General features: G+C 37.6%; 2 protein-coding genes across 4 annotated transcripts; both read left to right on the forward strand.

Annotated features, from left to right (window-relative positions):
- The first annotated feature begins 1,147 nt into the window (after positions 1–1,147).
- On the forward strand, positions 1,148–18,019 carry LOC128030846 (phosphatidylinositol 4-phosphate 5-kinase type-1 alpha). Of its 3 annotated transcripts, XM_052618890.1 has the most exons (17): positions 1,148–1,465; positions 3,405–3,446; positions 5,326–5,360; positions 6,490–6,570; positions 8,088–8,218; positions 8,448–8,565; positions 8,846–8,998; positions 10,007–10,306; positions 11,162–11,388; positions 11,548–11,631; positions 11,717–11,765; positions 11,862–11,943; positions 13,007–13,174; positions 13,747–13,795; positions 13,829–13,876; positions 13,989–14,051; positions 14,239–18,019. In XM_052618890.1, the coding sequence occupies exons 1-17, from the start codon at positions 1,420–1,422 to the stop codon at positions 14,321–14,323; spliced, it is 1,761 nt and encodes a 586-aa protein (XP_052474850.1). In that variant the 5' UTR covers positions 1,148–1,419; the 3' UTR covers positions 14,324–18,019. The 3 variants fall into 3 exon arrangements, with proteins under 3 accessions (XP_052474850.1, XP_052474849.1, XP_052474851.1); XM_052618889.1 differs by having other exon boundaries at positions 1,150–1,465; positions 13,747–13,876; XM_052618891.1 differs by lacking the exon at positions 3,405–3,446 and having other exon boundaries at positions 1,151–1,465; positions 13,747–13,876.
- A 146-nt stretch (positions 18,020–18,165) lies between these two features.
- LOC128030847 (26S proteasome non-ATPase regulatory subunit 4-like) lies at positions 18,166–24,593 on the forward strand. Its single transcript, XM_052618892.1, has 10 exons — positions 18,166–18,276; positions 18,793–18,933; positions 19,031–19,145; positions 20,856–20,942; positions 21,065–21,133; positions 21,250–21,465; positions 21,544–21,652; positions 22,084–22,197; positions 22,280–22,344; positions 24,027–24,593. The coding sequence occupies exons 1-10, from the start codon at positions 18,251–18,253 to the stop codon at positions 24,198–24,200; spliced, it is 1,116 nt and encodes a 371-aa protein (XP_052474852.1). The 5' UTR covers positions 18,166–18,250; the 3' UTR covers positions 24,201–24,593.
- The last annotated feature ends 910 nt before the right edge of the window (positions 24,594–25,503 follow it).

Below are 25,503 nucleotides of genomic sequence, written 5' to 3' on the forward strand. Positions count from 1 at the left end.
CCACAGGAAGGGTTTCTCCTTTTCTGTAGATCAAATAGTGGAACTGTGCTGCCCTCCAGTGTTACAAGAAAGACCTGCATGTATACAGGCTGAAGCAAGGCCGACCTCGTTGGTTAATTTTCTCCATATATTGATAATTTACACATGATAAAATCGGTTTAATCTTATTGTAACTTTTTAAGTGGTCTCTTTTTTTAAAAAAAGTGAATGACTAAAAGATTAACGCCACAAAAATGCGAATTTTCTTCAACTTTTTACATCAAAACGGTCTTTTTTTTTTTTTTTTTTGTAGCTTGACAGCCGCCTGAATGAGAGTTGCAAAGCCAAGGAGCTGCTGACGCCTCATTGTTGCGCACCCAAAATCAAAAACAGTGTCAAAACTGTTCCTGCACTACATGAGCAAGACAAAGAATGACAGTGGGAGGAAGAACTGCCCCCAGCTTCTGTTGGTCGTGGATCATTATTTGCAGAGCGCACATATTATCAGTATGAGTTGAACCAAACCTCTACCAGTTCTTGTTTGTGTCTTTAAAAATGAATGTTTTATGCAATTTTCCTGCAAAATGTTATCGAGAGACGTTTTGAGCATTTTTCATAAAAGTTGAACTGCTTGGACCGTTCAGAATGTTTGGTTCCCTCCCGACAATATAACACATTCTATATTAGTATAAATATAAAGTCTTAGGATTGTTGTTCCCCCACAGCATCATTTACATTCTTCTGTATTATATACAGGTTGTCCACTGTTATTCAAACAACAAAATATATAGAGAAAGCGAGCAAAGAACACCACAAGCTTTTTGAAACTCCGAATATCAGTTAAAATATTGCGTCGCAAAGCGATTCACTGTTTCGAAGCGCTCTAATCGGATCGTGTATCACGAGTCATTTGTTTCAGATCGGGACTTCAAAGTGTGTATCGCGAATCATTTGATTCATTATATATATATATATATATATATATATATATATATATATATATATATATATATAGACAATTTTTACCCCCAGTGTGACTCAATGATGACTTTTAAATAGTAATGCATGCTCAACCTGTGCAAGATGTTATCTGTTCTGTGAACAGTTTTGTTATTTTTAGCTCTGTACATAAAGGCTTGGTTCACAAACTAATAATGGGTCGTTGACAAGGCAAAACTGTCGCGGAGAATATCACATTATATTATTTGGATTATAAATTATTATTTGGATATAAATTAGATCATCGTATGTAATATAAGGTAAAATATCAAATGGTAGCTTATATTGTGGTCAGAAACGCTTTTTGCATTATTAAATGAGTGGTTCAGTCTCGGATAGGTCAGTGACAGTGAAGGGCGCTAGAGAGTCGGTCCGGGCGGAACCGGACACTGTGTGTCGCTCGGGTTCCGGTCAGGATCGGTCCAGTAAACCCGAATAACCATGGCGTCCGCCGGTCCACCCGACACGGGCTTATCCGCCCCTCCAGGTAAATTAAATCATCATGTTTTTATAGTGATATTGAGTCATCTGTGTTTTAATGTTGATCTGTTGCCATGGATCCACTGTTTTCTGACCAGCTCTGGATTGATTCAACATGTTTACTGACTTCAAGCCTTTCGTTCAACAAACAACAAAATACATTTCATATATTATAGTTATTACTTAGTAATATCAGATAAGACTCATATATCTGTTACTTATTAGATATGTGTATGTGTCATTTATTGAATTCAGTTGGTGTATGAAGTGAAGGTTTTACTGAATTGATCCAGAAAGATGATGTGGCTAACATGCTATAAGCGACCTAGCCCAGTCTTATCAAGCATGTAACTGAGCTAATATTAAAAATTAATAACTTTCATTAACAAATACAATTCAGTTACAAAGCGTTTTGGATTTATTGTTTAGAATGAACCCTTCTCTATGGATTTCTCTTTACAAATCTTGTCGAGTTTCAATAACCGCACAGGACGATCATTTATCACTTTATTGACTCTGTTTTTATCTTTATCTTTTTTGTGTGTGTGTGTCGGTGTGTGTTTTGAGAACTTTTTAGAATTATAGAGAAGGTTTGTAGGAATTTATGTAAACATAAATTTGTAAAAAAAAAAAATGTATGTCGTTTTTGGAGCTTAAAGTTATTTTGTCACTGATTAAATCATGGCAAACATGATCTAAATATTCATTACACTGACTGTGTGAGAATGCTATTATATTTCAGCTGTTTGTAACAAGTCCGAATGCATTCATCTCATTGACACTTCAAACGGTTTCTGTTTGTGCATTAGCTAATTGGTGTTTGGGATGTAAATGGCATTAACAGTGCTTGTCCTCTTTGACTCTCTGTCTGTCTTCATTGACCACTGAGTAAAAATATCATCCCTTGGGAAATTAAGTGGATATTCACTAGTCTGAGGTGCTGAAGTCAGTCAGGAGGTCATTATTTGGGTGGTTTTGTCTGTTAGCTCAGAATATCATTGGTTGTTGTGTGGGTAACGCACATTAGGATGTAGTTAGTGCACTATTTGGAAGTATTTTTAGTGCTCTCAGACACATGCACGCTGTCTTGATGATGGCCCAGGCTGTTCATTTGCTCTAAATATAAATGTGAAAATAGGACAGAAACCACCGCGCTCACCAAGATGAAATGGGACAGACTGGTGGACATCTAAACCTCAAATCGCATCTCACAGACAGCACATCATCTTCCCACAGTTCATGACCTCAAAAGTGTGTTTGTTTCCGTGTGCACGAGGTACAAGATTTGGTGCCTACTTTTCTCGAGAGAAAAAAGCTTGACCTAAATATAGACTAGCTCAAGAGATGAGCCATGTGTTCTCTCTTAGTGGACATTTCACTTGCTTTGTGGTTTAAGGATGTAATGCACAACAAAGCCGTAATTTTTATGGAATTTAGCCAACTGAATTTTTAAAATATGTTTTGATAAATCAAATTATGCACTTATAGTTAAGTTTTAATTTTATGATGTGCTATTTAAAATTGTGTTTTATAATTGTTGTTTGGTGTCACTCGTGTCATTACTATGAGACAACCTAAATTTCCCACTGGGAAAACATTAATCTGTCCATTCACTTGTTCATTAATCCCTGCACTCAACTGTGCATCCATCCATCCAGTACTCACTCATCTATCTGTCCATCTTCCCATTCTTCCATCCTTGTACCCATCTGCCCATCCAAACCAACAAGACAACACCCATCCATTCAAATGGACAAACAAACCAACACCCACTCATCCAAATAAAGACCCACCCATCCAGACGAACAACAACCACTCACCCATCCGAACAGACAAACAACAAATACCCATCCAAATAAACCTCCATCCTGTTTCTCATCCATTCAGAGAGTTCATTTTGGGTCACACTGGTTTAAGCCATTAAAATAACTTTCTTACCCCTACAGATCTGAGGACTCCTTTTTGGAGGCTGTTGGCCTCACGGAGAGGTACATGCACGACTCTGTTGTGCCAAATAACCAGAATGGCTTGTCTCTTGCATGGTTTCATTTGCAGTGGTGTTTTAAGCTTGATGACTGGGGGATCAGTGGAATGTAATGAAAGTTAAAGCTGTAACTGTGACTCATCTGTTTATGTTATTAAGACAGATGGGAATTGGAATTGATATTTCAGACTGCTGATGATCAAAGGGCCCAGCAATCTGTAGGAACAAGTAAAAATGTATCGCAGTTTACTGGACACTTTAACACTGGACATAGGCCAAGTACATGTCTTTCAGGCGTGACAGCCGAATTCAGATATTGGAGTAGATCCCCTAATTTATAGTTTTGTGTGTGTATGGAACATAACTTACTCTTGAAACTGGAATGACTGAAACTATGATAACCAAATTTAGCTGCACTGGCCATGAACATTTGGTCATCAGTTCACCTTTTTGTGCTTAATCCTGTTCTTTAGACACACAGTTCAATCATTTATGTGAGCATCAGCCAGATTCTTCAACCGAACTGACTCCTGAATAAATTCAGAATTCACCATTTGCAGAAATTCTGCAGGGTGTACAGAACTGAAATGAACAACTGGTTGTTAATGTAGGAAGGATAGTGCTCATACTCTGTGACGCAACTGCTGACACTGCTGGCAGGGAGTTGCTACAGTCGCAAAGCCTGCGTGTCTCCTGCTCCCCAGATCAACTGAGAAGGGAACGAGACGTTGTGTTCATACCGTGTTACGCTCAAGTCTTATTCACGGCGAAAGATTCTGAGGAAAGTGTTTCCCCAATGCATCAGCATAGCTGCACGCAAGATCTCGTTCCCTTCTCAGGGAACCGAGGTTAGGTTCTGTAACCAGAGACGTTACTATTTCTGTAGGTTGGATTCTAATCCAGATTGTTTAATAATATCAAACTCTTGGCAGGTTGAAGTTGCTATGCTGGTGCATCTCAGTCTGTTTGTGTTGACAACAGACAGACAAGGTTTGTTGTATAACTTCTGTCTCGCCTGAAGACATGCAGTCAATTTGAATCAATGCAAAAAAAGTATACAATTTGAGGCCTCCGGGTGTTTTAGACTGTGATCCTGTCCTGTGTTGTTTATTGAGTAAGTGTCCGGAAAGCATCTGGTGTGACAGTCTGCTGATCGTCTGGCACCCCTGCTGTTCATGACAGATTTTGCCCCCCCGTGACATTGTCAGGTTGTAAGAACTTTAGCTTGTTTTTCCAGAGGAGCAGAGATGAATGACACATTTTGAATGTGAGACCTGAGACGCTTTCTAGTTTTCATTATTAAAGGATGTACAGACTGCATGCATCTTTTAAAAGTTTTGGTTTGGCAAAATTTTTATTTTGTATTTTCGCCAAGGCTGCAAATATTTGATCCAAAAGAAAATGATAATACTGTAAAACAAGCAATGTTGTGAATTTTTTTTAACAGTTTCAAATGTTTTTGATTTTAATATATTAAAATGTCATTTATTGCTTTGATAGCAAAGCTGAATTTTCATCAGACATTATTTTAGTCTTCAGTGTCACATGATCCTGCAGAAATCCTTATATTATGCAGATTTGGCACTTCAGGAGCTTTTCTTATTATTGTAAATGTTGAAAACAGTTTGAGAATCAGTGATCGTGATAATATTTCAGGATTTGTTGATAAATATAAAGTTCAAAACAGCAGCTTATATTTCAAATAGAAATGTTTTACTAGCACTTTCCCTTTTGATGAATTTGATGCATCTTTGCTGATTTCAAGTAATAATTTCATTTAAAAGGAATCCGGAATTGTGAAGTTCATATCTGATTTTTCCGACCCAAACTCTAAAACATATGAATGTTTTTGTTCTTATTTCTCTCTCCCTCCAACATGAAAGGGTCCAGCGGAATTCGCAAGATGACATTGACGGAGGTAAGACTGATCTGATGTGGGACTTCTCAGTTTCTGTAATTCATAAAACTTATTTCTTAATAGCTATTCCAATTCTAAATGTGATGACTGCAGTTTTAGCATTTCATCACTAAATTTGTTTTTCTCCAACAAATCATGTTACTGGTCTTTCTAGATTTACATTAATATTTTTGTGTAAGAATAACCTAACTGGAAGGGAAGTGCATACATGAGTCTTCTCAGTGCATTTATATATTAAATGAAAACTTTGAAATAATTAACATACAGTGTTTTTGAAATCAGGGTTCCTGTTTCTTGAGTTCTAGAGTTTTGTAGCACAGTTGGCACTAGACTAAACGTGCAACTTCAGCTTGAAATATATGTATTTAATAATGCATTATAATTTTCTCTGTAGAGCATTAAATAACTCACTGTGATAGTTGTGAATCGACTGATGTTAATTATGTTATGAATGTATTTATTGGCATACATTTTTGCCCATTAGTGACCAGTTTATAAGTAAAAAGGCATTTGATGCTACGCTTTATAGTAAACATAGTGATTTCTGAATTGTTAACATTGCACTTTAGCCATGAATGCATTCACAATATAGCACAGCCTCTTGCTTTATCTTTATCTGGATATCTTTTGTACGACTGGTTTCTGCACTCGGGGCTTCAGTGGCTCATGCAAACATTTTCACCTTCCCTTGTTTCCTCATCTGTTAGCCAAGCACTTGTAAAAGCTCAGCTCAGTGTCCACACACAGTTTCTTCTGAGTGTGAGTGTATTTTAGTTGCTGGACATTGGTAGAGGAATGTGAACACGTGAGCCCTGCAGGCAGAAGTAAGCTTGACTTACTGTTACTGTGTGTTGATCAAACAGTCATGTGAGACGGACCCTGAACAGGGAAAATATTGACACCATTAGACACACACACACATTACTCTCATTGTCAGCTGTAGATCCACATGTATCAAGGCGGACGGGAATGTGTGTTTGACTCTAGGAAACACCTGACAAACAGGAAGTCAAACCTGGACCGAGTCGAGGCATACTCTAGAATCCTCTCTGTTGACATGAAACCAGATGCTTTTCTCTCTTCTCCCTTTTTCTCTTTCACTCATTTTTGTCTCTGTCTCTTTAAATAGGGGCCGGGATCATCTCAGAGTATGAAGAAGACTATTGGTCACAGAGGAGTTGACCCCACTGGAGAAACAACTTACAAAAAGGTCAGCTCGCAGTCAGATCTGATAACAGAGGAAGGGCAAGAGAGGGGAACTGGGCTAGAAAAGAGGAATAGACTGAAGGGTGGAGTCGGGAAAGGAAAAAGAGATTATCATGACACATTCTGAAATGATGGAAAATTAAGCAACATTGTAAATATCCCGGTGATATTAAAGTTCTTTCCATTTGCCCATCATGATGTTTCATGATGCATCCTTTATTATAAAAGCATTCAGATCTACAACTCTCTCTGATTTAAACTTAAGTAGCAAGAACTGTTGTAGCGTTACCCCGCCAATCGTGGATTTAAATCACTACAAAACTGCGATTCAGATTGCTTCATCTTTTTTTATGTTTATTTTTTTATTTTGTGAATTAGGAAATTATCATTATTATTCTTACTGTTCTTGTTATAATTATTATTAGAAGCATCATCTTTAATACATATCTGGTAAATATTTCGGCTTATTACTATGTATTGTTAAATTGAAGCACACAAAATGTTAAATATTATTTTTAATCATTGTGTTTTAGTCAAAGTGTCTTGAAAACATGGCTTTTTTACTAGAAGGGCCATGTAAACATCATAGAAGCGGTGCAGAGGATGAAGGGAACAAGGTTTATCAGGCACTTGACTTGGTTTGGATCTTTATTTATTTATTTCATATTATTTAAAAACATTTTAGGATAAACCATTATACAGGATTTTTTGGCACATTTGGAAATCTAGACATTTTTTAAGAATGTCGTATTTGGCTAAGATTTTACATTTTTCTGCATAAATTATTAAACATATTTTTTTCTTTTTCAAATTTACTCTTAAAAAACGCGTTTTTATTTATTTATTTATTTATTTGTTTTGTTCTATTAGATTTGAGTTGTTGGTAGGGATGCACGATATTGGATTTTGGCCGATATTCGATATGCCGATATTTTCAAAATAATTTTGGCCGATGCCGATACCGATATCGATATATATACAAATATATACTGATATATTTAAACTTTAATTTTACTGAAGAGAAATCCATGTATCTCTTCTGTACTGATTTTACCATAAATTTATTATTTTACAAATGTAGACAGACATTCACATCTGAAAAACAGGTCAATTATTTCACTCGGAGAATATCGGTTTGGCTCATCGGCAGAAATATTCATATCGGCCGATACCGATAATGGTCATTTTAAGCTTTTATCGGCCGATACCGATATTGTGCCGATATTATCGTGCATCCCTAGTTGTTGGATGAAATTTTTTAAATGAACATTGTTGACAATATGAATATTGTCAAGAGTAGAAAATATCAATATATCTCATAGTTCTCCCACTCATCCCAGCATTTGTTTTTCTGGAAATTATTATTTTTTTATGCATTATGTTCCCACTCCACCTATATAACAACTAATTTGTGGGCTGTTTAAAACAATCATTGTGATGCGTATTTAGTGTTTCCCATCTGTCTTCTCCGTTGCACTTATTTCTCATGCATTCTCACATGTTCTCTTGGTTCGTCTGTAGACGACTTCCTCCGCCCTCAAAGGTGCCATCCAGCTGGGAATCACACACACGGTGGGGAGCCTCAGTCAGAAAGCAGAGAGAGACGTTCTCATGCAGGACTTCTATGTAGTGGAGAGCATCTTCTTCCCGAGGTGACTGTTCCCACATGTTTCCCAGAAATACTCGGCCATGTTGTGTAGATATATTTGAAATAGATTTAAATCGATGTGCTGACCGTTGTTAAGTCTTTGTTTATAAACCAAGTGGCATGCCAACCGTACCAGAGCCTTTGGTCACTACAGGCATCTTCATACTGTATAATGCGCAGCTTGGCAGGTTTTATATTTAATAAAACCCTGTCTCTGTTTTTTCCTGCTGCAGTGAAGGAAGTAATTTGACTCCAGCACACCACCACGGTGACTTCAGGTTTAAGACCTACGCCCCCATCGCCTTCCGTTATTTCAGGGAACTCTTCGGCATTCGACCTGACGATTATCTGGTCAGCTGAACCACAAACACACTCACAGCCTGAGCGCTCTTGTGAACATAGTTTAGAAACTGGTGGTGTGAGAATAAACTCATACAATAAGTTTATTGACCCATTGAAAGTTTATAGTAAAATATAATCTTTATATAAAGATTCGAATAAGAGATGATGAAATTTGTGTTAAATAATATTTTAATACCATGTAATAAATTATTGATCCATCCATATTTTATTTGTTCATTCTCCTAAGAGACATGCCTGATATGATTTTGTGGTTTCTTTCTGTCTGCAGTACTCTCTGTGCAACGATCCTTTGATCGAACTGTCCAACCCTGGAGCGAGTGGATCGATATTTTATGTGACAAGCGATGATGAGTTCATTATTAAAACAGTGCAGCACAAAGAAGCAGAGTTCCTGCAGAAGCTACTGCCCGGCTACTTCATGGTGAGAGTTTCTCACTAGTGTGCACTAGGGCTGTGGAAAAAAAATAGAATTTCGAATATTCGTCGAATTTCAAATAAAAATCCACATTTTATCCAACGTTTTTGCATTTGAATTTTAGGTGTGCATTAAGCCCCGTTCACACCAAGAACGATAACTATAAAGATAACGATATTAGCATCCACACCAGTGGTGCACGAGATGCGATGACGATGTAGGTGTCATTGCATTATAAGGTTATGTTAGCCTATCCAGTTGAAGCCACTAGAAAAAAAAGAGAACATCAATGTGGAGAAGATTTTGTTTACATTACAAACTGAATTTACAAACTGAAACCAAGCACATATTTTGCCCATTTTCTAGAGGGACACTGTTGTACTCGTGTCTCGCACAAGAGAGACGCATGTTTATAAAGAAATGTAAAATTAATTTAAGTTCAACTTTTTAAAAACGTATCTCATGACTTTATGGTGGGTTTTTGTTCCCCATCCCACTGCATCTCATGTTTTTAAATTAAAAAAGGATTCTTGTGTGACTGGCTTTCCGCCCTTTTTATTTAACTATGCATACATACATGACACAGTTTTGTTTATAGTTGTTTAAGCAACTTAATTAATTATAATTGGTTTATAAACATTATTTGAAATATTATGTTTTTTTTCCACAGTCATGTTTTCTTATGCTTTGAATAAACGTGCATTAGTAATATTATGCTCGATGCGCCCTCTTGTGGTCTCAGAAGAGAAGCCAAAAGCTTTTCTTCACCCTAATTGAAATTATGCATTTTAAATTTGAATAGAATCTGAATTTTGATAATACTTAAGTACAAAATTTAAATTTAGTTTTTCAGCTATTTTGACCTAGTGTGCACTCTTACTTTAGATACTGTTGTCTAGAATGGGTTCTGTTTAAAAGGATAAATCATGTTAATAAGAAACTGTAGCAACCATCCAGGCCCAAACTGTGTTATTACCAAATTTGTATTTCTGTTTTCTCTCCTCCTACCCTCAGAATCTGAATCAGAACAAGAGAACGCTGCTCCCCAAGTTTTACGGCTTGTATTGCGTGCAGGCGGGCGGAAAGAACATCCGGATTGTTGCAATGAATAACCTGTTGCCCCGTAGTGTGCCTATGCACCTCAAATATGACCTGAAGGGCTCCACATGCAAGCGCCGTGCTTCCCCCAAAGAGAGAGAGAAGAGCGTCCCCACTTACAAAGATCTGGATTTCATCCAGGATATGCCCGAGGGCATCCAGCTCGAACCAGACAACTACAACGCCCTCTCCAAAACCATCCAGCGGGACTGCCTGGTGAGCATGCATGTGTTTGAGCGTTATCATGTGCTGGTTCTAATGTAGAATCCAGGATTATTATGACCATGTATAATGAATAGTCACAATTTTCTTTTGTATTTATATAAATAAGAAAAAAAAAAAAAAAAAATATATATATATATATATATATAGTTGAAATATTACTACATTTTAAAATAACTGCTTTGTAATTGAATATATTCAATTAACAAAAAGTTATTTGTTGCTGTGATAGCAAAGCTGAATTTCAGGATCATTACTCCAGTGTCACATGATCTTTCAGAAATCATGCTAAAATGCTGACTTGCTGCTCAAGAAACATTTTTGTTACTGTTGCAGTTTAAAAAGTTTGCGTTGCTTAATATTGTGGGAAAATTGTATTTGATTAAGAGAACCGCATTTATTTTAAATATAAGCAACACTGTATGTCACGTTTGATCAATTGAATGTCTCCTTGCTGAATAAAAATATTAATTTATTTAAAAAAAGAAATCTCCAATCTTTTGAATGGTAGTGTGATGTAGTGTAGAAAATGACATAAATCAGTTTTATTGTGCTTTTAATTTAAGTCTCCTGATGACATGTATGTTCTATTAACAACATATAAAATGTAAATGTTGCTGTTTATTACTATGTGTAGTTCTATTGGGTCATATAAATGAAGATAATAATTATTTACATTTTGAATCTATTTGGCTACAAAGGTTTTAAAAGACGCTTCCCGTGTTGAAAGAGAGTAAGAAAGCTTTTAACACGGATATGTAAATATTCACACACACATATTGAATATTGTCAAATACAAGGACTTGTTATTCTCTCTTGCCTCTGTTGATCCATCTCTGCACTTGACAGCTGCTGCAAAGCTTTAAGATCATGGACTACAGTCTTTTGGTGGGAATCCATAACTCCGATCAGGCGTCCCGTGAGCAGCGAGCAGGGGCAGTAGAGGCCGGGGGGTCCGAGGGGGCCGTGACGCCGGACCACAGGAGGCCACAGGCTCAGAAAGCTCTCTACAGCACCGCTATGGAGGCCATACAGGGAGAGGCCAAAGGGAAAGGAACCCTGGAAACAGAGGACCAGTAAGTCAACATCTTATTTGACTCACATCCATCTGCTTTCAATGCATGCCTTATGTCTACCCCTTTGGTTTCATCTCTGTCTCACTTTAAAATCTCATGTATTGTTTCTTCGTTTGGCTGCAGGGTATGGTAGTCATATTTAACACATTTTGTCTGTAGATGGGGAGGAATCCCTGCACGCAACAGTAAAGGAGAGAGAATACTGATTTACATTGGGATCATCGACATATTACAGTCATACAGGTGAATACTCGCAGACAACAGTTGAGAGTGCATTTTTACATGTTTGTGTCCATCATTAATATCTCTCGTTTTGTTCTTCCTTCAGATTTATTAAAAAAATAGAGCATTCCTGGAAGGCCTTGGTTCACGATGGGGTAAGTCATTAGTTCCTACAAGTCATTTTCAAGTAGATATTATTGTTATTTTGCTTCCATGTGAGAGAATAAGCATTTATGCCATTTATGTTGTAGGACACGGTCTCCGTACATCGCCCCGGATTCTATGCGGAGCGCTTCCAGCGTTTCATGTGCAGTACAGTTTTTAAGAAAACACGTATGTCTGGATACTTCACCCAAAAATAAAAGTGCATCATCAATTACACACCCTCGTGTTGATCCAAATGCCAGATATTTGCTCTTCTTTGAAACACAAGTGAAATGATATTCTTAGGGGCCGTTCACTTATCGCGTCTTTTTTAGGTTTCGTTATTTCCAATGTAGGCGCGATGCAGTCGTTACACGCACGCGGTGCGATGTGGTCGTTACGCGCAAGCGGTGCGACGCGTTTTTTCCAGGCGCGTCCGCACCGCAAAGTTAAAAATATCTTAACTTTTCAGAATGCCGCAGGCGCACCGCGGGTCATGTGACAAGAACTATCCAATCAGCTTCATCATTTCCCGTAACAACTTTAAAAGCTCAGGCAAGGTGAAGGAACAGCTGATCATACATACATACATGGATTGCCATTTTAAAATAAAAATTTAGCGATTTTTAGTGCTGCAAATCCATTTATCCTTTGCTGAAATTTCCGCGTCTTCATGGAGAGCAGGTCATTGTTGCTTAGCAACGGCAGACGCCTCAGTAGCGCAACTGCCCGAGAAACTGCTTTGGAAAGAAGGAGAAAGCGGCGCGCCTAGCGTTTTCCACGCGTTTTTAGACGCGACATGTGAACGGCCCCTTAAACCTCTCTATTGAATTTCAAGCTTCAGAAAGTTCATAAATACATTGGAGAAGTAATCCATATCCACGATCGCTTCATATAATGGACAGATCTAATAGAATTTTTATTTTATTCAGATATAAACATTGATCAAGGCACATTCAAAAAGCTCATCAAGAACCCCAAATAAATTCTATGTCATATAAAGCATCACGGCATATATGGCATATATATTGCGTCACGTCGGAAGACTTGCTTTTATGAATGTTTTGGTGGAGTGGACTTTCAGTGGAGGAACAGAGATCTCTGAGTTTACATTAAAATACCTGAAGGTGTATGGGTTTGGAACGACACAACAGTTACATTTTTTTTGTTTATCCAACCCTTTAAGGTTTTAGACGTTTGAGCTTTTAATATTTTTGTGACGTCATCATCCTGTGCCTCCCTCCGTTCCCAGTGAAATCATCACCCTCAAAGAAGAGCCGAAGTGGCTGTTCGAGTTTTGTGAGACGGCTTCCGATGGGAAGCTCTGCTTCTGCTTCTGCTCCCAGTGGACAGACAGTTGCTGACGCCAGACTCCTGTACCGTACTCATCCTCACCAGACCGACTCCGAAGGAGAGAGTGGTGAGTAATGCAACCAAAACTATTTACCGTATCAGTCCAAAAATACATCATGACGAGGAAAAAAAACATATATAAGTCGCACTGGACTATATATCACATTTATTTAGAACCAAGAGAAAACATTACTGTCTCCAGACGCGAGAGGGTGCTCTATGTTTTCAGTATAGACTACAGGAGCACTGAGCAGTATAGAGCGCCCTCTTGCGGCTGGAGACGGTAATGTTTTCTATTGGTTAATTTCTCTTGGTTCATGTCAAATTAATTTTGATAAATATGTCGCACCTGACTATAAGTCGCAGGACCAGCCAAACTATGAAAAAAAAGTGCGACTTATAGTCTGGAAAATACGGTATATATATTTTGGGATGTAACAGTTGGGACACTGCAATCATCCTATCCTTATATAAAATTTTAACCAACAGACGTCACTGTAAAATTCATTTGAGAGTGATGCATTGTTCTTGTGCATGCCTTTCATCTGTGATTCAGATGTACTGCAGATAGGCTTTTATAGTGTGCTTTCTCTGGGGCATAAATCAAATCATAACTCCCTGTGTGATTGTTGTTCTCAGGCATGCACCTGGGCAGACCCGACCTGCTCCCAAATCCTTTGGCTGGAAGCTCCAGTGAATTTGGGGCAACAGATCTGCCAAACTCTTCACCTGGCAGCACAGGAAAGACATCGTCTTCACCTCCTCAAAGGTACCTCCACACATCCTCTGCCTGTTATATTTCATTATCATCTCTCCTGTTGAAATCACTTTATAGCACGCCTTCACCTTCCCATGTATAATTATGGTATATTTATTACCAGGTCTGTAGGGGTGGAGGTGCACAAATCTGCAGTCGCTGAGCCTGACAGCAGCGGCCCTCTGAGGTAAAAACCTAACACACACTCTTCTCATCTCACCACCTCTCTCGATTAAACATTCTTTAAAAAAAAAATTATACTTTTATTCCGCAAGGATGCATTAAATTGGTCAGAACTGATCATACTGTTAAAAAAAGAATTCTATTTAAATTAAATGCTGTTATTTGAAACTTTCTCTCACTCTCTTCTTCAGCTCTGGAGCCGAATGCTTAGATGAACAGTTGAGCAACAAAGATGCCATTTCACTCAAAGACATCATCCCAGAAACTGACATTTGATTTGTACATTTTAAATGAACAAATGTAACGAAAATATTTTCATTCTGAACCCCAAATGTTTTTTTCAGCAAGAGCAGAACTCTTACTGGTGACACAGGAGCCGAGCATCTAAACAAGTGATGGACACAGAACCTCAGAAGAGATGAGGGTCGGTATGATGGGGATTTTCCCTCAGTGGGAGCTTCAGTAAGAACTCCAGGGCCAGAACACAATGAAGTATGTTTTAAAAGTGAGTGAGAGACAGAGGGAATGAAGAAAAGCTACCGAGCGAGGAGTTTTGCCTGCTTTTTCCTCTTCTGTTGCACAGGAAGTGCTGCTAAAACCAGATTTAATCAGAAAATGCTTGGAAAAGTGATGTTAGCATCTCAGTCACACTCTTTACTCCCTTTGTTTGCTCCTAAACGTTTAAAACAGAGCAAGCAGGATGCAAAAACTTATTTAGTTTCCTCTGCCTAGCTGGAGGACGTTACACAGTTGGCACCACTTTATAGTATCGTTGGAAGCTATGTTGCATAGATCTTTATTTATATAGGTCTTTAAACCTATTAAATCTCTCTGAACTGGTGTGATGAGGACTAATGGCTGCTAGCGCTCCAGTATACTTCTCTCAGAAGGTGAGCGTGTGTGGCAGAGATAAGCAATCAAGATCTAGTTCTCAGTGGCTTCTGTATATACATATATGAAGGTTAATTTTGTTACGACTTTTTTTTTTTTTTTTTTTTAGTAAATCTGATAAGAGCATCTCATTTGTGGGTTTTCCCAGCTCTTTCTGTGTTGAGACGGCATGTGCCATAAGAACGACAAAAATATGGGGGGAAAGAAATGACCAAAAATGATTCCAAAAGTAACTGTTAAAAAGTAAATGCATTTGAATGTTACAGATAGGTGTACTATACCTCCTCTGAGGTGCCACTAATTTTTAATATCAAGGTTGAGAAATGCACGGACCTGCTTCCATGCCATATTCTCTCATATTGTTACTGCACATATTGCTGCCATGCCAAGGGCCCTCTAATATTTTGTATATAGTTCTGTAAATATTCATTCTGTGTTCCTGTACGTTATAAAACGTTACTAATGTGCTCTTTTGGCACAGCAGCTATTATCTTTTAACTAACATATCAATGACGTCTTCCGATCATCTGCCTTAATGCAGCCATAAAAATTCCATGGGCTCCAGACTCTTGCTCAAGTCATTTCAGATCTACCTGTTACAGATGATTTTGTGACACAATGCATGTTTTGTTAGTCTTTTTACTGGCCCTTTCATACAAACCTAAGCATTTTCTAGCATTATACACAATCATAGTGTGTAGACAAGACTGAAGCAGTCTGAATTAAAGGAATGTAAGCTGAATTTATATTAAAACAGGATGTTTTGTCGATCTTAAGATCATTCATAGCTGATTTCCAAATTCCAGTTTTCCTTGATTTCCAAGGACGTCAAATCCTGTACAGCCATGAAGATGTTCTCTGGAACAGTTGTACTTTAAGACTCACCCTGAGATAAAATAATCTAAGTAAAGATTAAAAGAATGAAAGAAATAGACACTAGTGGACTTTACCAGGGCACATGTGAACAATTTTTTCTAACAGAAGAGCCTTTGGCTCAGTAAAAGCTCTCAGTGAATCTGCCTTTCTATTTTCGCTTCCATTTGACTCCTAATGTTTAACAGAGGAAATGGTTTTTAATGGATCTATCGTTTGACAGGGATTACTTACAGTTTCTCTTAATAGTCAGAGCTGATTTCAGGCTTGGAGACCTGTGTTAAACACAGATCTGAGACTGACATTGCAGTCTTGAAGTATTTAGAATAAGGGCTGACTGTAGTCTTGAACAGTTTTGTGTTGTCCCAAATGAAACCGCTCTTAAAATCATGCAGGTTTGGGACTGAAGTGATGTTTTCCCAAGGATTTGATTTTTGCAGACCTGAAGAAAATGCAGATAGAATATGAACAGGAAGTACATTGACAGTCTTTCACAAGACTGTGTTGAAGAAATGTTCTCTAAACCTTCAGTGGATGCAGTAGTTATGTTGTTTTTGATATTTTTTCATGTTTGATCAAAATGTATTTAGCATGCCTGTGGACATAAGTTTTGTGTAAATTTTTGCTTTGTGTTTTATTTTATTTTTTGCTCTTTTGATTTGAATCCTTTCAGTGACTTTTTCAAGTCATTGTCAAATGTTACACATTAAATCATGTTACAGAACATTTTGATAATGCACCTTAATGTTGCTAATGTTGCTAACAATCTAATATCTCTGAAAACTAGATCTAAACTCAAAGTTTGTCCTCTGCAGATAACACACATCTCCTTTGGCATTAATATAAAAATCAAATATAAGCAGTTTGCTATTTTGCTGGCTTTTTTGTGTCATATATTGCAGGGTTTTAATGCTATTTCTAAACTTTAATAATTATGTGATTATTGGTGAATGCCGAAAGATACCTATATTCACATTTACACTCCTGAGACCTACAGTACAGTCAGATTAACAGTGCCCTGATTCACATTTTTACATTTTATAGTCAATTTCTATCCCCTTTCAGTTCAAAGATATTGGGTCAAAAATAATGGAACTAAGTTACTTTCATAAAGTCTTGCACACAAGACTTTATGAAAAAGTCTTCATTGTTCTGAATATTCATGTTCCAATAAATCTTTGTTCAGCTCTCAGTGGCTTAATTTCAGTTGGCTTGTGGGGTAGGTTTCTGGAATCACAGATTTTTTTTTTTTTTAAGTCTCACTCATTTCTGCTTCTGTTTGTGGGTTTTATTGCTAAAACACAACAATCACTACCTTTTTTTGATTAACACACAGTACTTTTTAATCTATTATTATTATTATGTGCTAGAATGACGTTCTGTGCCTCTAAAATCACACTAAAATATCTTAACCTCTTGACTTTAATATTCCAAATGTGAATCTTTGGTCTGGAAATACAAATGAAATTAAAATGAAAGTAAAATTGTCAGTCAAACAGAGATAGCTATTTTTCATATGCTTTGTCCAGTGTTTGTATTCATACATGTTTTTTGCACCACAGACACATCAGCCGTGCACAGTGCACACCAGTTTAAATGCTGGCAACCTGGACATTAAACAGACAACCTACCTAATGAAATATGAACGTTTCTGCATGTATGTCAGTGATTGTATTTATTAAGAAATGTCTTGTTTCTCTTCTAATCTTTTTATTTTATTTTATTTGTATTTTTTTTTAGCCCTCTATGAATTTTGGATTCTGTATAGATGATTGTATGTATTGTGTAATCTGGAAAAAAGCCGTGTCTGTGATCTAAGTATATGTATTTTATTTCGGGTTGGAGGGAAGTTCTTGACAATATAAATATATATATATTTTTTTTTTTTGTATTTTATGTGTTTAGGGTATCTCTAATGGTAAATATTCCAATTCGTTGTAATCTGTTAAAGCTTTTCCTTAGCTTTTCTACATTTGAATGTATGCCGTGTCAGGGACAATGACTGACAACTGGAAGTGCTTCGAGGACTATATTTTTACCAGGCCTGTATAAAACGTGTTTATAATATGTAAGCAAGTCACGGAAATGCCTTTTTCTTGTGTGGTGTTTGCAGCATGTTTCTCCAACCATCTTTCATTAATGTGGTGATGCCGTTTTTTCACATTGTCTTTCCGATTTAAAAAGAATAAAATATTTTCTAAACCATTATTTTTTGCTATATATTTTTTTTCCTTTCTCAGGATTAAAATTAGCTTATACCAAACAGACACTGCAGATGTAAGTGAAATAAACTATATCTGAAATTATTTTTACACAAAAACAGTTTTTGAAATAGACAATAAACTACGTTTCCCATAATTCCTATCGTTCAGCGCTACATTAACCAATGATCGTTCACTTCCGTGCTTACGTCACGTAGAGCGACAGAAATTTTTCAAGATGGTGCTCGAAAGTACTATGGTCTGGTGAGAAAAATATACTTTATATTCTTCAAATATCAGATGTAGTTTGCTAAACGTGATTTGTTTTAAATTATTACGCAGTTATTTAGGAAATATTGTTTCTTGGTGGTGAGAGAACGGTCGTGTTGAGCCAATAGACAGTTGTGCAGTTTTCCTTAGTCATGATGTAACATTGAGCCTGTTAAACAGCTTCTTTGTGTTGTCTTGTCATGAGAGAACACGTTATAAAGCTCATAGGCTCTCGGAGTTGTCATCTTATGAAACCAATTTCTGTTTAAATCATAAATGGGTTGGTCGGTTCAATTCCTTCATAATAATTTAAGCTGTTGTATAAATAACCGTCAAGACCGGATTTGAAATCCTTCTTTGTGCTTGCCCTTTGTGTACTAAAACTGCATCTTATATTTAACTATTAAACGGAACACTTGCGTGGAGAATTAGGCTTCGTTCAAAACCTTGCTGAATTATATTTGGCAGGAATGTAGAGAGGACATCACTGTGTATGTTTATGATTTCTAGTGTGGACAACAGTGAGTATATGCGCAATGGAGACTTCTTACCGACCAGACTTCAGGCCCAGCAGGACGCTGTCAACATCATCTGTCACTCAAAGACTCGAAGCAACCCGGAAAACAACGTGGGTCTCATCACTCTGGCCAAGTAGGTTGAAGATTTTCTTTATTTTATTTGACCGGTATAATCTTATATACTTAGTTCTGTACAACATGCATAACTGGAGATCCATTGATCCATTTAGTAACTGTGAGGTCCTGACCACGCTGACCCCTGACACGGGCCGGATCCTGTCCAAGCTTCATGCTGTCCAGCCCATAGGAGTCATCAGCTTCTGTACTGGCATCAGAGTAGCACATGTGAGTGGACGGGATCGTCATGTTTTATTTATTTATTTATTTTTTAGAATGTATTTATTTACACTAGTCCAAAAATGGCATTTATTAATATTAAGTTTTCAAAATGACTCCAAATTTATGTAACCTCCTCAGTTTGACTTTATTACCATTGCACATTCAAATAGGCTGAAAAATCAGAATATGGTAATGTAAATGATAAATTATGTGGACTTTACAGACAGTACATGCATACATATAGTATGTATTGTCCATAAAGTCCACATAATTTATTGTTTACTTGACCAATTTTACATCCTCTGAGCCTGTCTTATCCAACTGTATTTACAACTTATAACATCCAAGTGAAAGTATAACACCAACATGTCAGTATTTTTGTTGAACCACCCTTTTTTTTTTATTACAGCCTTTGCAATATTTGCTCATTCTTCTTTTCAGACCTACTCATGTTCAGTTAAATTTGATGATGATGGTTTGTGGTTTGCAATCTTCAAGTCATTGCACAGATTTTCAGTGGGGTTTAAGTCTGGGCTCTGATTTATCTCCTTTAACCACTGTGTGCTCAGTTCTGCTGTGTGCTTTGGGTCATTGTCATCTTGGAAGGTAAACCTTCTTCCCATTGACAACTTTCTGGCAGAGGGCAGCAGATTTTCTTTAAGATTTTGACGGTATTTCTCCCCATCCATTTTTCCTTTTATCCTGGCAAGTGCTCCAGTCCTTGCTGCAGAGAAACACCCCCATAACAGGATATTATTAAATCCATGCTTTACTGTAGGAATACTGTTATTTGGATGGTGAGCTGTATATGATTTCTGACAGATATATTGTTTGGTGTTGAGGCCAAATAATTTAATTTTAATATCATCTGTGTGTGGTTTTTTTTTGAGGAATGGTTTTTTTTTTTCTTGCAACCTTCCCATTCAAGCCACATTTGTGGAGAAATTGTGATATTGTTGTCACGTGCACACAATGGCCACTCTTTGTCATAGATTCCTGCAGCTGCTTCAGAGTTGCTGTAGGCCTCTTGGTTGCCTCTCTGACCATTTCCTCTTGGGTCTTTCGTCCAGTTTGGAGCACCCTCCTGATCCAGGGAGGATCTGTGTTGTACCAAATACCTTCCACTTCTCAATAATAGACTTAACTGTGCTTCTATGCATTGATAAAGTCTTTGAATTTCTTTTGTTGTATCGGTCTCCTGGCTTGTTTCTGTCCACAACTTTATCCCAGATATCTTATGACAGTGCCTTGCCGTCCAGAGTTGATTGTTTGCTTCAGTTGCACTACCAAGGACTGAAATGCTCCAGGAGAGCTCTTTTCATGCTGAGCAAATCAAAATGACCACAGCTGATCACATTTGAAAGTGAAACGTCTTTGTGTGCCATTGAGTTTACAAGTCATTTTCCGGACGTAGGATCCTTTTTCCAACTCTGATTGTCTTTTTCTGTCATGTTGGTGTTATATCTTTCACTTGTATATAGTATAAATTGTACTGAGTAAATACAGCTGGATAAAACAAAAACTGTGTCTGTCTTCATTTCATATTCATATTATATATATATATATATACACACACACACATATTTTTTCAACTGTCACTTTTGTTAAGTGTTTAATTTAAATCTTTCTCTTTTTTTTTTTTTAATCCTTAAACTTTTGAATGGTAGTATACCACCATTGATGTTTCTGATTCAATCTGCTCCTTCTGTTTCACAGCTGGCACTGAAACACCGACAGGGAAAGAACCATAAGATGAGGATCATTGCCTTTGTGGGAAGCCCCGTGGAGGACCAGGAGAAAGATGTGGGTTCTTTTATCTTCATGTATCTTGGTGTAAAAGTTGCACCACATGAGTGTGTATCTACGAAGGCCAGTGCAATGTGTTATTCACCTGCTCATTTGTGTCTCCGACCTGTCTCACTCAGTTGGTGAAGATGGCAAAACGTTTGAAGAAGGAGAAAGTCAGCGTTGACATCGTTAACTTTGGAGAAGAGGTAAATGCATTCTTCTAAGGGAATGGGGTTCATCACACTCCTCCAGAATGTACTCCTCATCTTCTATGTCTTTTTTACTGTCTGCATCCTTTAGTTTTTGCCCTTTTGCATTGCAGGAGGTCAACACGGATAAGCTGACCGTGTTTGTGAACACCCTGAATGGAAAAGAGGGTGTAGGCTCTCACCTGGTAACGGTGCCTCCTGGCCCGAGCCTGGCAGATGCTCTTCTGTCCTCTCCTATCATGGCTGGTGAGGGTGGCACCATTATGGGCCTGGGTGCCAGTGACTTTGAGTTCGGAGTTGATCCCAGTGCAGACCCTGAGCTCGCTCTGGTGAGAAGTACACAGATTTTACGGGACAAACGTCTTGGCTAGCGTTTTTCTGCATTCTAAACGTCTCTGTTTTTCCAGGCTCTGCGTGTGTCGATGGAGGAGCAGAGACAGAGGCAGGAGGAGGAAACTCGCCGGGTAGCAGTGGCTTCAGCTGCAGAGGCTGGAGTCTCCTCACCCGCTGTAGATGGTGAGAGTGTAGATGATTTTTGAAGACTAGATGAGGTTTCTTGACACCTAATCAAGGGGTTGCTTAAAGGTACAGCGGAGGGTTCTGGATTGATATACACCTGCGTTCAAATGTTTGAAAAGTTTGGTAAACCCACCTCTGAAGAGTTGCATCTATAAAATCACGCAATACAGGCTTACTATGACGATTATTGAAATATGAATTAATGCATATTCCTTATCAGTGGTTAGAGGAGTCAGAGGTAAGAGTAATGTAGTTGTTAATGCCATTGTAATAATGAACTAATATTAATATTTTGTTTGCCAATATAGAATTTGAGTTCCCCATGCTACAGATGTCAGATTAAAACCTTATGTATTTAAAAACATAAGTTTGTTTCATGGGAAGTATATGTTTAATATGACCTGATGTCTTCTGTGCTGTTGTTATAGAGTCTGAAAATGCCCTGCTGAAGATGTCGACGGCTCCTGCTCTGCCTGATTTCAGCCGCATGACGGAGGATGAACAGATCGCATACGCCTTACAGATGTCCATGCAAGGAGGAGGTCAGTCTCTGTGCTCTGCAGAAATGTTACTTCCCTTTTGACTTTGTTCTTTTATACAAACAAATGTTGGCCTTGTGCACAGAGTTCGGCGGTTCAGAGGCCATGGATGTGGACACTGGTGCAGCAGCAGGCAGTGAAGCTCCTAAGGTGTGTTTCCCAGCTCTCGTCCTCAAACCATGACTGCTTTGCCTTTAGAGAGGAGATCAGAATTCTGAACAGTCATGTTGTGAGAATAATCAAAAGCAGCTGTAAAACTTTATACTTCCAACCAAAACCACACAAAACACAAATGGTGGAACATTACATGTAATTAGTAGAGTTGTTCCGATTCCAATACTAGTATCGAAAATATCACCGATACCACAACAAATTCTGGCATCGGTGAGTACATGAACCCAAATACCAATCCGATACCATTTTCTTAAACAAGACCTAGTTATGACCGCTAGTTTTGCCTAACCGCTGCACGATTCTTCTTTGCTGCTCAGAATGCATTGCATTGCTGAAAATGTAAAAGTGTGATGATACCAGCGTCTCTGTAGTACCGGTAGTAAGTTACAGACTCCCGAGTATATTCGGTACCCGCAGCTGCGTTCAGTCGCCTCCGTGTTAGTCTAAGCACAGGGCTCCAGACTGTAGCCGAATATATACTAGTGTCTGTGAATATTAAACTGCAAAATACTATTCAGATATTACTCCTGCAAATTCTACACCTCTGTGGGTGACGGGCGCAGATGCGCGGGAGCTCGCTGTTTTGTAGTCTGTCGTGTGTCAATATCTGAGGACACGAAAGCATAAACCGTGACTTCATGAGAATTTACCGTTTCATTTGAGAAAACTGTCATATCATAAACACAGACACTCAAAGATCTTCATGGCAGCCCATTAAAATAAATGTTTGCTTTAACATGAGTAAATTGACAATATATTAAGCTACTGTTGTAGCCTACAGTAGATTTAGCTATGTCTCTATGTAGTAATAATAATACGTCTCTATTAATAATAATAATTATGCCTAGACGGTTGCTTGTTTTTTACTTGTTTTGTTGTAAAGAGATTATCTGATTAATATATAATTTTTTATTATTCCTAGAATTATTTGATGCAGTTTTTTATACAGTTATATTGTAAAACTAAAATACCTTTTTTAGTTTGCGGTGTTAGATTTGTGGCTGCATTTGAAGTTCTTTTTCGCTTAAGAAAATAAATATTACTGTCAAATTCATGTCAGATAATAAAAATACTGTAAAAAATACAGTAGTTCACCATGTATTTGTTCACGTTTTCAAGTCTGAAGCGCACCATAAAATAATTCTAGCAATTTACACAGGGCTAGTAGTACATACAGCTGTATATACAGATACACAACCAGGTGTCGGATCAGTACTCTGTATCGGCCGATACCCTGAGCCCAGGTATCGGTATCGGGAAGAGAAAAAGGGTATCGGTACGTCTCTAGTAATTAGATTTGCATCTACTGAAGAAGACACTAGTGATTGCAAAGCAGAATACTTCTGGAACCCAACCTACGGAAGAAATTGACAAGTCACTGTTGCGCTCTATGGAGGATTTATAGTTTTGCCAGTTGTGTTCTTGAAGTTGTCTTTGTAGTCAATGAGATATTGACGTTTTTCCAAAAAAAATCTGAAGCTTAACTGATTCAGTTTGAAACTGCTAATAATGCATCTGGGGAAGTGTATAATCTATACTGAGCTGCTAAATTTATTCATTTAATTTGTAACATATATTAGGTACTGCCTTCAATTTGTCAAGAGGTCGATTTATAATCGCCTAAACATCCCAGTTTAAACTCTTTGTGTGTTTTGTAGGAGGATGAGGAAGATTATGATGTGATGCAGGATCCAGAGTTTTTGCAGAGTGTGCTGGAGAACCTTCCAGGTGTCGATCCCAGCAACGAAGCCATCCGTAATGCCATGGGCTCTCTGGCGTCCCAGAACAGAACAAAACCACCTGAAGACAAGAAAGATGACGAGAAGAAATAAAGGAGTAAGATGTGTCTGGACTGACAGAGGACAACTGATGAAAGGGTTCCTACTGGATTATGGATGGAAATGAACACAGAATTCATATATGATTAAAAAAACTGCAAGAATAACTGAGATAATGAGTTTTCTTAACAAATGTTAGAGGGAGGAACAACAGAACAGACTAACAACAAACTCTACTGAAAGAAAAGTATATCCCAAAAATTACTTCTTACATGTAATGGTGAATGAGCATCTGCATTTGTTCCTTTTGAGTATCTTCTAAGTAACATCTGATCCAACCAACTATAATTTCCCCTGTTGTTTTTGGATAACTTGTAAAGGTTTCTTTGTCGATTTTGTATCACTTTTTTCAGTTCCTTTTATAATAAAGGGCTTTGTTATGGTTAAGGGAATCTGAAGAGTGCCATGTTATTATATGTTTGTAATGCATTAAAAAAAGGAGAAATTGTTAAATGAATGTGTAAAGCTAAAAATATTTAATTCCTTTTATAAGTCATGACTGCTCAAAAATAGCCCAGATTTTTAAAAGATAATTATTTAGTTCTAATCAAAACACCATAAATATTACTATGAAAAGTTTTTAAATATGGCTAAAAATGCTAAACTAATAAAAATATTTTTATTAACTATTTTAACTTGATAGATAACTTTACAAAAAGTATTTTTGACACTCACTTTTGTACTCTATGCATACCCAGATCCACATTTTTTAAATGGTTATATCTCTTGAAGAAAAAATCAATATATCTGGAAAAAACGAATGTTTTGAGGGCCTCAACACACTTGCAAATTTTCAACCCCCTACTAAAAACTGCAGTTTTGAGAAATGTTTATATATCTATCCCAGGTCAAAACGGACCCGAATGCGTTATGAGGGTTAAACATCACTGAAGCTGCGTGACAGACCCTCTACATAAATAAATATAACTCTTTATATTCCACTACTCTCAGAATACAGGTCAATTCTAAATTGGTCTAAAGCATGTTTAAATGCACACTGGATTTGTTTTGTGTTTCTTCACTTTTTTACATTTTAGAGAGGAAATTGGTCACCCTAAAAATCCGTTTCCGGAGTTCCCTCGAGGCGAAACTGAATGATTTCTACACGAGCGCTCTTTCGGTCCAGCGCGTGCTGCGCTAATAACGCGCCACTGTCTCTGATGACTCGCGCGCGGGGGTCCCGCTTCAGCATTGCATCTTAGCCTCTACTTTATTTGAAAGTCTCTACCGCTTCTTCGAATTTTTCATTTAAATTCTATCACCTTTTGCATTTTCTCCCTTCAGTGAGGCACTGCGA

This window comes from Carassius gibelio, chromosome A16 (assembly GCF_023724105.1).
Source record: "Carassius gibelio isolate Cgi1373 ecotype wild population from Czech Republic chromosome A16, carGib1.2-hapl.c, whole genome shotgun sequence".
Taxonomy (NCBI): Eukaryota; Metazoa; Chordata; class Actinopteri; order Cypriniformes; family Cyprinidae; genus Carassius; species Carassius gibelio.